At 44.7% G+C, this 15631-nt stretch overlaps 1 protein-coding gene across 3 annotated transcripts in view; it reads right to left on the minus strand.

Moving 5' to 3' along the window:
- Positions 1-5419: 5419 nt before the first annotated feature.
- LOC106565701 (uncharacterized) overlaps positions 5420-15631 on the minus strand; it is a 49427-nt gene continuing 39215 nt past the window's right edge. For all 3 annotated transcript variants that reach the window (XM_045691695.2, XM_045691694.2, XM_045691693.2), the window contains 2 exons: positions 10492-10875; positions 5420-10308 (listed from right to left, as the gene is read on the minus strand). In XM_045691695.2, coding sequence (XP_045547651.2) covers positions 10052-10308; positions 10492-10875 — 641 coding nt within the window. In that variant the 3' untranslated portion in view covers positions 5420-10051. The remainder of the gene's footprint in view (positions 10309-10491; positions 10876-15631) is intronic.

Raw genomic sequence — 15631 nt, forward strand, 5'->3', positions numbered from 1 at the left:
TAGACGTTGAATTGACATATGAGCCCAGTGGGATGTCTTTGAAAGCATATTGGTGAATGACTTTGGACTGTTTGAATGGTTTCTGTGTGTATGCAGCCTGTGAGGATAACTAGGCAGACGCAGAGCTTAGGCTGAGGACTAAAGACAGAGTCCTCATGGGTCCACAGCAGTCATGGTCCTGTTGTTTACATCAAACATCCAACAACCGTCTGTTCTCAGTCCACACACATGCTTTGTCTTATCTTAAATGTCTACTTATACACCATCCTATACTCTCTTTCTTGCTCTCTCCATCTCCCTCTTGCTTTGTGTGCATGTGTGTGCGTGTGTCAGTGGAGGCTCCTCAGAGGAGGACCATCCTACTCAGTGAATTTCAGAAAAATAAAAAGTGAAACATTTAAAAAGTTATCCTTTTTAGATAAGACTATACTAAATATCTTCACCCCACCAAATATCTGATTATAACACACTTTTGCAATGGTCTACCGTAGCCTCAACAGCACCCTCTAGCGTAACACCATGGAATAGCCAGAGGACAGCTATTTTCCGTCCTCCTCCGTCCTCCTCTTCAATACAAAACCTAGGAGGCTCGTGGTTTTCACCCACTTCCATAGACTTACACAGTAGTTATGACAACTTTGGAGGACGTCCTCCAAACTATTGGCACTCTTGCAGCATGAACTGACATGTTGTCCACCCAATCAAAGGATCAGAGAGTTAATCTAGTACTGAAAGCATAAGCTACAGCTAGCTAGCACTGAAGCGTATAGAATGTGGTGAGTAGGTGACTCAAAGACAATAGTTGAACAGTTTTGAACAACAACAACAACAAAATTTAATGAAGGAGAAGCAGCGAGAGAGAAAGAGAGCCAGCTATATTTAGTTGTATTTTTTTTCACTTAGGCTGCTAGCTAATGCAGCTTATTTAGCCTACTCAACAAACTGACTCAAACAGAGAGGAACATTATTTATGTTAGGTAGCTGGCTAAGGCTATCCAACACTGCAACTCTTCCAAGTCAAGGTAAGCATTTGGTTTTATTAATTTATTGCCACAGGGGCCTGCCGGTGTAACTGCTAAACTGCTTGCTGTACACTGTCCTGTGTGATTGTACCCATGGATATGGTTTGTGGGTTTACTAACACATTCTAAGTTCTAGTTTCTTCACTATAACGTTAATATGGTGACAACGGTGTAGGATTGGTTAGCGGTTATGGTATGAAGTTTTGGCTTGGAGAGGTTTTTGCGCCTGGTCACAGACAGCTATTGTGTTGTGCACTGAAGTCCACAAGCGAAGGGGAAAGGTGAGAAGAGGAGAGTGTGTAGATGCGAGAAGGAATTATACAACAAGCCAAGTTATGATTCTGTGGCTGCTATGAAAGTGAACTGTGTGTGCGGTGATCAGGGGTGTATTCATTCTGCCGATTCTGTTTTAAAATGTTTCTTAAACGGAAGCAAAACGAACGAAACAGGGAGGCACCTATCTTAGTTTGTCCAATAGAAACTAGTTTTAGTTGCAAATGGAACATTTTGCAACTGTTAGGACTAATGATTACACCCCAGATCAGCTAGATGCAGACAGTAGTGTGCAAAGTGGTATTGAATGTGTCACTGTGTCGCCTTGATTACGCCAATTTGTCACTCGACCTGTGCACCTACGTTATAAACTTTCATTTGTAGGTTAGGTTGTAGCAACCTCATGATGGCTAAAGGGAAAATTAGAGTATCATGTAGTAGCCTAAACCTATCGATGTTACATTGAGTCGGGTGAATTTAATAGAAAGGCCATGCTCATGAAAACCACCACTGGCATGTGTGTTCTATAATACTGGTATGGTTTGGATACAAGCTCAGAGCACTAATAGTGTCTGCCTCAGACAGAGAGCCAATAGTTGTAGAGAATATTCAGTCTCATGTAAAAAGAACAGCAGCATCTACCCACAAATTTGAGAACAAAAAAGCACTTTAAGAGTCAGATGAAATGTCAAGGCATTTATTGAAAGTAGAAGTTTAATAACAACTTTAACAGTGCTTGAAGTGGAATTAAAAAGGTGACAGTACTCAATTTAATTGTACTATTTTTATAGAGTCAGTATTCTAGAAAGATGCGGGTTCTAGGGAGCTCTCCACACCACTCTAGACTGTCCCACTTCAACCACTAGCTCAAAAAGCTTTGTCTGATGAAAAGCATAGATCTCAATACATCAAACCATTCCACGACTGACCCTAACCTGATTACATAAAGGCCCTCACACTAAGCCCTCTACATGAACATCAAGATGAAGGTTAGGGGCTGTGTTCTTCTCCACAGCATCACCACAGTGTCTAACCGTATTGTATGTATGCACTCTCTGGCCATCGTTGCATTGACCTGCACATTAATAAAACACAGAGTAGATCCTTCACCCTCGTCTCCCTGACTCCTGGACAAAAAGGGAGAGATGAATTTACAGAAGCCAAAGGCGAGTCGCTCTTCATATCAGGGGTATTCATTTCTGATTTTCATCACAGCCTGTGACCCTGTCACCTCTATTAGAATGCAGCCGCTGTAATTTCATGGTTAATATTCAATAGCCACTTGTCCCCTGCGCTTGCTGTGTGCATGGAACATCTCTAGAGGGGATGTGTGTCATTTATGGTGTGTGTGACTGTATGTGTGTGTACGTGTGAGAAAGACTGTATTGCGTGTGAGTGACTGCAACTGTATTTGTGTATGTACTAAGAAATGGAAATGGCTTCCTCCAAAACAGTTGCAGATGTTGAGAGATGTTCTCTCTCTTTCTCTCCTCCCCATCTGAGGCCCAGTATGAATGGTTTCTCTGTGAGACCTGCAGGGCTGGCATCCAGTGCTGCTTGTGGCCCTGAGGCTAGACACTCACACACTGGCCCAGTTATCTCTGACCTCTACACGGGGACAGTGGGATGGACAGGCTGGGGTACTGACCTCACAGCCAACGCACACTGTACACACTGTACACACTGTACACACACACACACACACACACACACACACACACACACACACACACACACACACACACACACACACACACACACACACACACACACACACACACACAACACAAGACTCTTTACGTCTGTTCACATCTGTGAGTATCTATGTGGGTATAGTATACAGACGGGGTTGGAGGAAGAGAGAGAAGCATGAGAGATGGGATTAAAAAAAGAGAACAACAGAGTGAGATCTCCCCCCCCTCACTTTCTAGCAGAAAAAAGTCCCAGCGTTTCTCCACATATTGATGCATTGGCCCAAACAGGCATTCCTGCTCAACGACTGTGGTCTGTTCTGCATGAGCCCAGTTGTTGATCTGTTTTCTCCACAAAGAAAAGGAAGGGGGAGGAGGGAGTTGAACAGAACAGTGCAAAGACATGGTTATGAGGAAAACAAGATGAAGTAATCATTTTTCAGCAAAAATATAGGTGTTAAGATTATTGTCACCCCTGTTTTCAATACTCCGGTAACCTCCCCTTGTGAGAATAACGGCACTGGGCCTTTAAAATTTTTTTTCATGAGATTGGAGAACACATTAGGAGGAATTCAGTATGGAGGAATGGTCTAAGATCCCTCCCAATGTGTTCTCCTATCTCATAAAACATTTTAGAAAGAGGCTCAGTGCCGTTATCCTCGCAAGGGGAGGGTACCAGAATATTGAAAACAGGGGTGACAATAATTTTGACCCCTATCTTTTTGAGGATATATATTTTTTTAACTTGTTAAACAAAATCTTTCTCTGAGCAATTGTATTAGTATAAAATAATATAATTCCCTTTTTTTCCCATAAAATATAGCTCAATATTTGTATTATTTATTTGATAGTCTGTTTTGGAAAGACATGGAGGGTGCTCAACCAATGTGAATTGAGATGCTCGCCCAAAAAATATGCTCACCATAAAAAATATGTTTAATTTAAGAAAGGTTAAAAGATTAACGTTTCAGCATTCAATACATCAGAACAGTCTTTTTTTGCTCATCTTCATCAAGGGTGCCAATAACTTCCTTCATGACTGTACAGTCGTGGCCAAAGGTTTTGAGAATGACACAAATATTAATTTTCACAAAGTCTGCTGCCTCAGTTTGTATGATGGCAATTTGCATATACTCCAGAATGTTATGAAGAGTGATCAGATGAATTGCAATTAATTGTAAGTCCCTCTTTGCCATGCAAATGAACTGAATCCCCCCCAAAACATTTCCACTGTATTTCAGCCCTGCCACAAAAGGACCAGCTGACATCATGTGAGTGATTCTCTCATTAACGCAGGTGTGAGTGTTGACGAGGACAAGGCTGGAGATCACTCTGTCATGCTGATTGAGTTCGAATAACAGACTGGAAGCTTCAAAAGGAGGATGGTGCTTGGAATCATTGTTCTTCCTCTGTCAACCATGGTTACCTGCAAGGAAACACGTGCCGTCATCATTGCTTTGCACAAAAAGGGCTTTACAGGCAAGGATATTGCTGCCAGTAAGATTGCAACTAAATCAACCATTTATCGGATCATCAAGAACTTCAAGGAGAGCAGTTCAATTGTTGTGAATAAAGATTGGTACCAACACATCCTCCGAGAGCAACTTCTCCCAACCATCCAGGAACAGTTTGGTGATGAACAATGCCTTTTCCAGCATGATGGAGCACCTTGCCATAAGGCAAAAGTGAGAACTAAGTGGCCCGGGGCACAAAACATCGATATTTTGGGTCCATGGCCAGGAAACTCCCCAGACCTTAATCCCATTGAGAACTTGTGGTCAATCCTCAAGAGGTGGGTGGACAAACAAAAACCCACAAATTCTGACAAACTCCAAGCATTGATTATGCAAGAATGGGCTGCCATCAGTCAGGATGTGGCCCAGAAGTTAATTGACAGCATGCCAGGGCAGATTCCAGAGGTCTTGAAAAAGAAGGGTCAACACTGCAAATATTGACTCTTTGCATCAACTTCATGTAATTGTCAATAAAAGCCTTTGACACTTATGAAATGCTTGTAATTATACTTCAGTATTCCATAGTAACATCTGACAAAAATATCTAAAGACACTGAAGCAGCAAACTTTGTGGAAATTAATATTTGTGTCATTCTCAAAACTTTTGGCCACGACTGTAGATACTCTATTTAGGGCCTATCAAAATAAAGTGTTACTCAATACAACATGATTGAATCTTAAAGGTAATGTTCCAGCGTTAATGAAGACTGTATTCACGGTAAAAGCTGCATATGTCGGCTCAATCAGAAATTACCTTTACATTTCTATGGTGCAATCTGTTACACTTCAGCGATACAAATTGAATAGAGCCCTTAGTCTGTTCAGAGAAGAGGCATTTAAGTAAATATGGACATAATGGTAGATACATAGAGGAAAGACCAGTCTGCATCGGTACCTGATGACAAAAATATAGACACCGTTTCACTTCTAACACGGTCATTTTATTACACATGGTACTGGGTAACCACTAAACACATGTACTGGACATAATGTTTGTATCAGCTACTTTCACCAGAGCAAGCTAAGATTTCATCTTGACACCCATGAGATGTCTCAAGGCCCATTTCACGAGACAAGACATGAAAAAGGAAAAACTCAGAGAGATTGTAGTGGAGGGGAACCTTGCACTGTCAGGGAATGCAAAAAGTCACTGTTCACTCGGGCAGTATCAAGTTGATTATATTCCAGTTGTCTCCTAACTATTTAAGAGTTAACACCACAGTTTGACTACATTAGATACGGTTCCCTGTTTGATCCAGAGTGTATCCAAAACAACAAACATTATTACGGCTTCATATACGTATACAGTTGAAGTCGAAAGTTTACATACACCTTAGACGAATACATTTAAACTCAGTTTTTCACAATTCCTGACATTTAATCCTAGTAAAAATTCCCTGTCTTAGGTCAGTTAGGATCACCACTTTATTTTAAGAATGTGAAATGTCAGAATAATAGTAGAGAATTATTTCTTTCAGCTTTTATTTCTTTCATCACATTCCCAGTGGGTCAGAAGTACATACACTCAATTAGTATTTGGTAGCATTGCCGTTAAATTGTTTAACTTGGGTCAAACGTCTCCGGTAGCCTTCCACAAGCTTCCCACAATAAGTTGGGTGAATGTTGGCCCATTCCTCCTGACAGAGCTGGTGTAACTGAGTCAGGTTTGTAGGCCTCCTTGCTGGCACACGCTTTTTCAGTTCTGCCCACAATTTTCTATAGGATTGAGGTCAGGGCTTTGTGATGGCCACTCCAATACCTTGATTTTGTTGTCCTTAAATAATTTTGCCACAACTTTGGAAGAATGCTTGGGGTCATTGTCCATTTGGAAGACCCATTTGCCACCAAACTTTAACTTCCTGACGGATGTCTTGAGATGTAGCTTCAATATATCCACATAATTTTACTTCCTCATAATGCCATCTATTTTGTGAAGTGCACCACTCCCTCCTGCAACATGATGCTGCCACCCCGTGCTTCACGGTTGTGATGGTGTTCTTCGGCTTGCAAGCCTCCCCCTTTTTCCTCCAAACATTAACGATGGTCATGATGGCCAAACAGTTCTATTCATGTTTCATCAGACCAGAGGACATTTCTCCAAAAAGTACGATCTTTGTCCCCATGTGCAGTTGCAAACCGTAGTCGGCTTTTTTTTATGGCGGTTTTGGAGCAGTGGATTCTTCCTTGCTGAGCGACCTTTCAGGTTATGTCGATATAGGACTCGTTTTACTGTGGATATAGATACTTTTGTACCTGTTTCCTCCAGCATCTTCACAAGGTCCTTTTCTGTTGTTCTGGGATTGATTTGCACATTTCGCACCAAAGTACATTAATCTCTAGGAGACAGAATGCATCTCCTTCCTGAGCGGTATGACAGCTGCGTGGTCCCATGGTGTTTATACTTGCGTACTATTGTTTGTACAGATGAACATGGTACCTTCAGGCGTTTGGAAATTGCTCCCAAGGATGAACCTTTTTTCTGAGGTCTTGGCTGATTTCTTTTGATTTTCCCATGATGTCAAGCAAAGAGGCACTGAGTTTGAAGGTAGGCCTTGAAATACATCCACAGGTACACCTCCAATTGACTCAAATTATGTCAATTAGCCTATCAGAAGCTTCTAAAGCCATGACATCATTTTCTGGAATTTTCCAAGCTGTTTAAAGGGGCAGTCAACTTAATGTATGTTAACTTCTGACCCACTGGAATTGTGATACAGTGAATTATAGCTTAAATAATCTGTCTGTAACCAATTGTTGGAAAAATTACTTGTGTCATGCACAAAGTAGATGTCCTAACGGACTTGCCAAAACTATAGTTTGTTTACAAGAAATTTGTGGAGTGGTTGAAAAACAAGTTTTAATGACTCCAACCTAAGTTTATGTAAACTTCCGACTTCAACTGTATCTCTCAAATTCCCACTTCTGATTTCTAGTTTTATTTTCAATTAAAAACACTATTGTTAAGAGTAGGCATATTTCCAGGGCTTTACTCAGCAATGACTTGGATGTACAATATGACACCTCTCTCCACATTATTTGTAATCCGGAATAAAACTTTAATGCATATTTTTAATCTTACCTTAATCTCCATGTAGATGTACAGTTAGCTCTTTCATCAGAGATTCCTAGTATTCCCAATAAGGCATGTCTTTCATTACTAGTTACACCCAGTAATACAATACAGATTATCTATCTGTAAAGTCTGTAGTCTTTGGAATCAAGCAATTGGCTAGTTTGATTAGCCATAGCCTACAACCAAGTTTAAAACCTTCCACAGAATATAGGATGTAAAGATTCAGCAACAGCAAACTCTTTGATTTGCTTTGGTATTTCTGAGAGACAAAGGGCCCTATTCAATCTGCATCGCGGAAGTTCAGCTCTACAGCATGATTGACTACATTCACGGTAAACGCTGCAAATGTCGGCCCAATCGGAAATTACCTTAAAATGCATAGCGCAGAATCTGTAACGCTTCAGAGTTTCAGATTGAATAGACCCCAAAGTCATAAGAGGACCAACACAGTTTTTGCTGAGGGCAATCAGAACCCACTGGGTATAAAATATACAAACATAATCTTAGTAGAAAAAGACATTATATCTCATGAGTTGCTGGGCAGAAAAGGGTATGTGTTGGAGTGTGCAGGATCTATTCTATTATGATAAAACTAATATACTTACCATTCAAAATGCTAGCATATGGATCATACTTAGCATAATATCCGCAGATATTCTAAATCTGGGAATGAAATGACATTTTGAAGAACGACTGCTTTGCAGGGAGAGAGGTTGGAACTGATAACATAGAAATGTGATTTCACATTGGAAGAGAAATGCAAATATCTAAACTAAAATCTACACAAAATAAGATGGATTAATAGAATTTTTGTTGCAAGGAGAGACAATCCAGGCCTGGAGTAAAGCAGAGGCCTTCCGTTCACATACTATACAGTACAAGAGAATGAGGAGGTAAAAGCATTGAGAGTTTGAATGATCTCTTCCAGTCTATCTGTTAGTAACCATCTGTGATCAGTTTACAGCCAGACATTTGGACAATTACAGAAAGATGAAAGACGAGCTCTCCTTTCACATGTTTGAGTCAGATGGAGGATGTGTCGATTGTTTGGTCTGTCAATAACGCCCCTACAAACACTGCAGACTTTCGTTCCAGCCCAGCACTACTCAATTCATCAACTAACCATAAAATCTCGATTAGCTGAATCAGGTGTGCTAATGCTGGCTACGGAAAAAAAATATTTGTAGCAGTAGCTAGGTTTCCATCCAATTTGAGACAGATGTTCATGCAAATATTCTGAATTTGCATAAAGAAAATATGCGTATAAAAATCAGTGCCTGATAAAGCAGTGACACAAAATGTACTTTTCCTCTCCAGCTTTCATGTACCAAATAAAAATCTAAATCTAACATCTAAAGTAAATCTAAAGTGTTTCCATCGCATTTTCAACTCTACCAATAGTTTAGTCACAAAAACTGCTGTGTTAAATAGCAAATTTGCCAACTCTGGTCTTGGCAGATGCGCTGTAGCCATCAGCTCTCAGATACTGAGCAGATAGGCTCGTCTACATGATACGGTTATTATGGATAAGAGTGAGAATATCTGTACTTGTCAAATGGCAGTCAAGCGTCGATCATCACTTCACCATTTCTCGCATAATACATTTTACCGGCACAAAAATGTCGGCATTTTTTGTATTTTTGTATTTTTTCACAGCTGTCCTGATTTTTGTTTATACGGTATGACTTCACTTGCATAAACTGTGGATGAAAACGTGTTTAGTGTTGACATATTTCCATTGGTTTGTAGCCAAGCCCCCTACTCCCAGTCCTAGTCATCTACAGTAGACACACCCTCCACACAAACTGTGCACGCTGAGAAAAACGGTTAGCACTAAAACTGGAAGACTTTAACCTTGCCAAGGACAAACTAGGGTTCTGCTCCGATCTGAGCGACCATTTTCCTATTACTCTGCTGTCTTATCTACAGAAACACTGAAATCCTGTTAAATGGAGCCATTTTCTCATTTGCCTGCGAGGTCATTTTCATGCATGGAGAGATCCATTCATTGTGCTGCTGAGCCTCTGGAGACAGGGGGTTCTGCTGTAAGAAGAGACAGCTCACTGAGGCAGATCACTGAGGGTCCAAAGGAACAGTCCAGAGAGAGAAGCCGTTCAGAACCATCGCTGGATCACAGCTATCATGCAGTATACACATCTGCATAGCAATGGGTGGTAACAAGGGAGATATCCATAATTCTCCTTAGCAAACTGACAGGCAACACAGAAGAGAGGTGAGCAGGACAAGCCAAAGAGTAGTCCATGTCCTTAGATTGGTCAATTCCAATGGATTGTCCACAACATTGACCAATGCCAGCACTTGATCTTGGTCAAAGCCAATGATATGTCCTTACGTGGACCAATGGCAACTCTCAATATGTCCTCAATATTGGCCAATGGTCCTGCCCCTCCATTACCCTCTCTACTGAGCCTGGGCTGTGTGAGACAGAGAGATATCACCCACTGCAGTTTGGGAGGCTCAGGAGGAGAAACAGAGGCCGCAGCACTCCATACAGATCTCCAGGCAGTCTGCAGACTCGCAGCACGCGTCGATGATCCCACAGTCCATGTCACACGGCAGTTCACAGTCGCCGCACTCCTCCGAGGCGCAGCAGCAGCAGAAGCACGCCGAGTCGTCCCCCGCACACGAACCACAGGTGGCACAGTCCAACACGATGTTACACAGAGTCAGGAACTCACAGAACAGACAGGCCAGGATACAGTGAACACAACAGTCTGAGAGGGAGAGATGGGAGTTATTCATCTTTATTTGACCTGGTAAGTTGCTTGAGAATGCATACTGTTTGGACAAGAGGATGGGGGAGACGGGAGAAGGGATGGAGAATAATAGGAGATGAGACACAGGAGGAGGGAGGAAGTATAGGATACAGTGAGAGACTAGATCAGGTAACAACTCACCATCCTGTACCTCTGTAGGTATCTGGGAGCTGTTGCTCTTGGAGGAGCTCTTGCTCCTCTTGCTGCTCTGAGAGGTGATGGAGGGGTTGGACTGGAGCTTCTTGGAGTTCTTCATCCCCGACGAGGAGGAGGAAGAGGCTGCCTTAGGGAGGGAGCCAGGGGCCGGCCGATCACAGGGGCCTCCGTTCCTCACTCCGTTGGTGTGAGGGGCGTGCGTGCAGTTGGGGCCGTGTGTGTGGGGCTTGGCTCCGTCTCGTGGCTGGCTGGTTGACTGTGTTAGGGAGGGTTGTGTGTGGGGCTTGGCTCCGTCTCGTGGCTGGCTGGTTGACTGTGTTAGGCAGGGTTGGGTGGGGTGGATGTGGGTGGATCGAGCCTGGGGCTGACCTGAGGACAGGAACAAACATTTTAGTCATTTAGCAGACGCTCTTATCCAGAGCGACTTACAGTAGTGAATGCATACATTTCATACATTTTTTTTTTTTTTTCTGTGCTGGCCCCCCGTGGGAATCGAACCCACAACCCTGGTGTTGCAAACACCATGCTCTACCAACTGAGCTACAGGGAATAAAAACATTTACAATAGTTGCTTTCGTTGTAACCGCGGGACACATGGGAAACGTAGTCATTGATACAGCAGGCCCCAATGGCTCCTGGGAAGGGCCATGTGTATTATGATGACTTCTGACCTGGCTCGTCTAGACGCTTACACGACAACCCACAGACACTCTCCTCTAACGTCCCCTCCTCCTCTCCTGTCCTCCCCTCTCACTGCCATGAATAAACAGGAACAAGTTGGTGGGAGAAACGGGTCTTGGACACATCATCATTACAGTTAATCCCCGTAAGAAATAGGCCTTCAGTTTGGCCAGGTCAAATTCCCAGAACATTAAGAATCTATTCAAATCATTTACCAAGGACAATTGGTACTTCATGGTCTACCACTGGCAGCTGCACATTGCTAGGTGCCCCCTGCATTCATACAGTATGTAACTCATGACTGTGATGCATATATGGTTGCTAGTTTTAGGGTTTTGATTTATGTGGACAGAGGGGCTGAAATGGCCTGGTTCTCACTCCTCACAGTCTCAAATGTAGGCCACACACACACACACACACACACACACACACACACACACACACACACACACACACACACACACACACACACACACACACACACACACACACACACACACACACACACACACACACAGCCCTGGTGTGTTTACAGCCTACAAACCCTCTCCTGTTCCTCCTTTAACTCAGACCAGGGTTGATGTTGGCTGTCCAACATGCACCTCTTCGTATATTTTACTCTGAGCAGTGCCACCAGTACTCATTTCCTGAGGTGTGAAAGCACACCACCTCTGTCAAAACAAACACCTTGAAAAATATATCATATATTATGATAATATTTAATACCATCCTTTCGAGGCCCTAAATATTTTCTTGACCTGAACACACAGATGGAGAGAGGTGTGACTTCACAGGGTAGAAAACCACTGCAGGATGTCCAGAGAGAAACACACACACACACACACACACACACACACACACACACACCCACACACACACACACACACACACACACACACACACACACACACACACACACACACACACACACCGGGGGCTGAGATGCAGTGAAGCCTAGCGGGCAGTAAAACCGTCCATTAGACAATCATTCAGAGACAGATAACCCTGCTAGGGCTGTTTTGATTGGCCCATGGCCGGGGTCACACAACCAATCGAGTGTGATTAAAGATTCTTTCATTCAGCGTTTTCTAACCCCATTCCAGATGTCTGGCAACCCACGGGGTAGTGTGTGTGTGTGTGTGTGTGTGTGTGTGTGTGTGTGTGTGTGTGTGTGTGTGTGTGTGTGTGTGTGTGTGTGTGTGTGTGTGTGTGTGTGTGTATTGCGTCTTCTGAAGTATGTCATAAGTCAATACCTGCTGCTCTGCTGTTATGTCTCCTTTTTCCTCCTTCTCTCTCCTTCTCTCTCCCCCACTCTCTCTCCTTCTCTCTCCTTCTCTCTCCTTCTCTCTCCCCCACTCTCCTTCTCTCTCCCCCACTCTCCTTCTCTCTCCCCCACTCTCCTTCTCTCTCCCCCACTCTCCTTCTCTCTCCCCCACTCTCCTTCTCTCTCCCCCACTCTCTCTCCTTCTCTCTCCCCCACTCTCCTTCTCTCTCCCCCACTCTCTCTCCTTCTCTCTCTCCCACTCTCTCTCCTCTCTCCCCCACTCTCCTTCTCTCTCCCCCACTCTCTCTATCTCCTTCTCTCTCCCCCTCTCTCCCCCACTCTCTCTCCTTCTCTCTCCCCCACTCTCTCTCCTTCTCTCTCCCCCACTCTCTCTCCTTCTCTCTCCCCCACTCTCCTTCTCTCTCCCCCACTCTCTCTCCTTCTCTCTCCACCACTCTCTTTCTCTCTCCCCCACTCTCCTTCTCTCTCCTTCTCTCTCCCCCACTCTCCTTCTCTCTCCTTCTCTCTCCCCCACTCTCCTTCTCTCTCCCCCACTCTCTCCTTCTCTCCCCACTCTCTTTCTCACTCCCCCACTCTCTCCCCCTCTCCTTCTCTCTCCCCCACTCTCTCTCTCTCCCCCTCTCCCCCACTCTCTCCCCCCCTCGCTCTTTGTCTCTCCCCCTCGCTCTCCCCCGGTCTTTCACTTGAACCATTCTCACATTTTCAAAGATACAGTACAATGCTATGTAGTACATTACAGCATAACGGTTTGGTTCTGTCTAGAGGAGGAGAGAGCGAGGGATGGTGAGTAGAGGAGGGGACAGGATGTGTGGCCACCATTGTTCTCCAAATGATCGGTAAGGAGGAACAGTCAGACCCATCCAAACCCTGGACCCCAGAGAGAGAGAATCTGCCCTAAAAAACATGTCTCAGCTTTTCACTTCACTAGAAAACACGCACACACACACACACACACACACACACACACACACACACACACACACACACACACACACACACACACACACACACACACACACACAGAGAGAGAGACATAATTGCAGCCATCAACCCTAATCAGAGTCAGTTTTAGTGAAACCACACAGAGTGATGCCTTTACCCCACATCTCTGGTAGTCATTCTCTAAGTAGCACAGTGAAAGTCCATGTCTGGTTAAAAGTACATTCCTATGGTTGGTAAAGACAACATCAGCAGGAATACAATATTGTTTGTTTACTGAATGCCATTGGAGTCTTTAAAAAAGGATTGCTGGAAATGGAGCAAGGGGTAACTTCCTTCTAACTGGACAGAGAGAGAGTTCAAATGGTGTCTGGGTATTATTTAGAGAGGTAGGAGAGTTCATTCCCCCCCTCCCCTGTGTGGGTGTCTGTTACGTTCCCCAGTTTCTGTGTTATAGTTTGTGTTTCAGGTAATGGCTTCCTGAAGTTCTCCAAGCAGCTGATTGGTCGGCCCCATTGCTGATTGGAGAGCTGACCCCGCCCCCTCGTCAGGACACAGCTGTCTCCAATTAACAACCCCACCTAAAGCTATATAAGCCAGTGTGCTGTTGCTCAGAGGAGGAGACACACAGATGATGGCAGAGAGATATTTGCTGGGAGACACAGATAATGGCTGAGAGTTATAGCATGTTGGTTGTTGCTAAGACATTTGGTATGTACTGTGTAGTTGTTGCTGTGAGAGCTGATTGTAATTTTCTGTGTTAGTTTGTTGCTCAGAGAGAGCTTCTTTAATGTCCTGAGGTTTTCTCAGATTAGTTGTGAAATTGTTTGTTATTCTGTTTCCTTTGTTCCCAGGGGGGAAGGGGAAGGCACCTAGGGAGTGTTTAGGCAAGAGGCCCGCGGGCATACATATACCCGTAGTAGTTTACTGTCTATGCACACTAGGAAAGACCTGGGCGGACCATCCCCTGTATTTTGGTTAGTGCACCAGGTGGTGCTAGTTAGGTAAGTAGTGGGTAGGCAGGTAAGGTAGGAGAGGGGGCTTTGATATTTACTTTCTTTGCTTTGGTTCCGTCCAGCCCCTTTTCCCCAAACTTACCGTGTCAAGGAATAAATTCCCTGTTAACGGTATTCTCTGCCTAGTTGTCATCCTTACTCACACCTACAGTCCATACCTCTTTCACACCACGGAGAGTTAAGTTGTAGCAGGGTGTTGCGTTCCCTCTTTCTAGAGGCGTGCGTAACAGTGTCAGTATGAGAGTTCATTCCCCCCCTCCCCTGTGTGGGTGTCAGTATGAGAGTTCATTCCCCCCTCTCCCCTGTGTGGGTGTCAGTATGAGGGTTCATTCCCCCTCTCCCATGTGTGGGTGTCAGTATGAGAGTTCATTCCCCCTCTCCCCTGTGTGGGTGTCAGTATGAGAGTTCATTCCCCCCCTCCCCTGTGTGGGTGTCAGTATGAGGGTTCATTCCCCCTCTCCCCTGTGTGGGTGTCAGTATGAGAGTTCATTCTCCCCTGTGTGGGTGTCAGTATGAGGGTTCATTCCCCCCTCTCCCCTGTGTGGGTGTCAGTATGAGAGTTCATTCCCCCCCTCCCCTGTGTGGGTGTCAGTATGAGGGTTCATTCCCCCTCTCCCCTGTGTGGGTGTCAGTATGAGAGTTCATTCCCCCCTCTCCCCTGTGTGGGTGTCAGTATGAGAGTTCATTCCCCCCCTCCCCTGTGTGGGTGTCAGTATGAGGGTTCATTCCCCCTCTCCCCTGTGTGGGTGTCAGTATGAGAGTTCATTCCCCCTCTCCCCTGTGTGGGTGTCAGTATGAGAGTTCATTCCCCCTCTCCCCTGTGTGGGTGTCAGTATGAGAGTTCATACCCCCTCTCCCCTGTGTGGGTGTCAGTATGAGAGTTCATTCCCCCTCTCCCCTGTGTGGGTGTCAGTATGAGAGTTCATTCCCCCCTCTCCCCTGTGTGGGTGTCAGTATGAGAGTTTGTTCCCCCCCTCCCCTGTGTGGGTGTCGGTGGGGGTGGTTGTGTGTGGGTGTCAGTATGAGGGTTCATTCCCCCCCCTCCCCTGTGTGGGTGTCAGTATGAGAGTTCATTCCCCCCCTCCCCTGTGTGGGTGTCAGTATGAGAGTTCATTCCCCCCCTCCCCTGTGTGGGTGTCAGTATGAGAGTTTGTTCCCCCCCTCCCCTCTGTGGGTGTCGGTGGGGGTGGTTGTGTGTGGGTGT

Source organism: Salmo salar, chromosome 12, assembly GCF_965601325.2.
Source record: "Salmo salar chromosome 12, fSalSal1, whole genome shotgun sequence".
Classification (NCBI taxonomy): domain Eukaryota; kingdom Metazoa; phylum Chordata; class Actinopteri; order Salmoniformes; family Salmonidae; genus Salmo; species Salmo salar.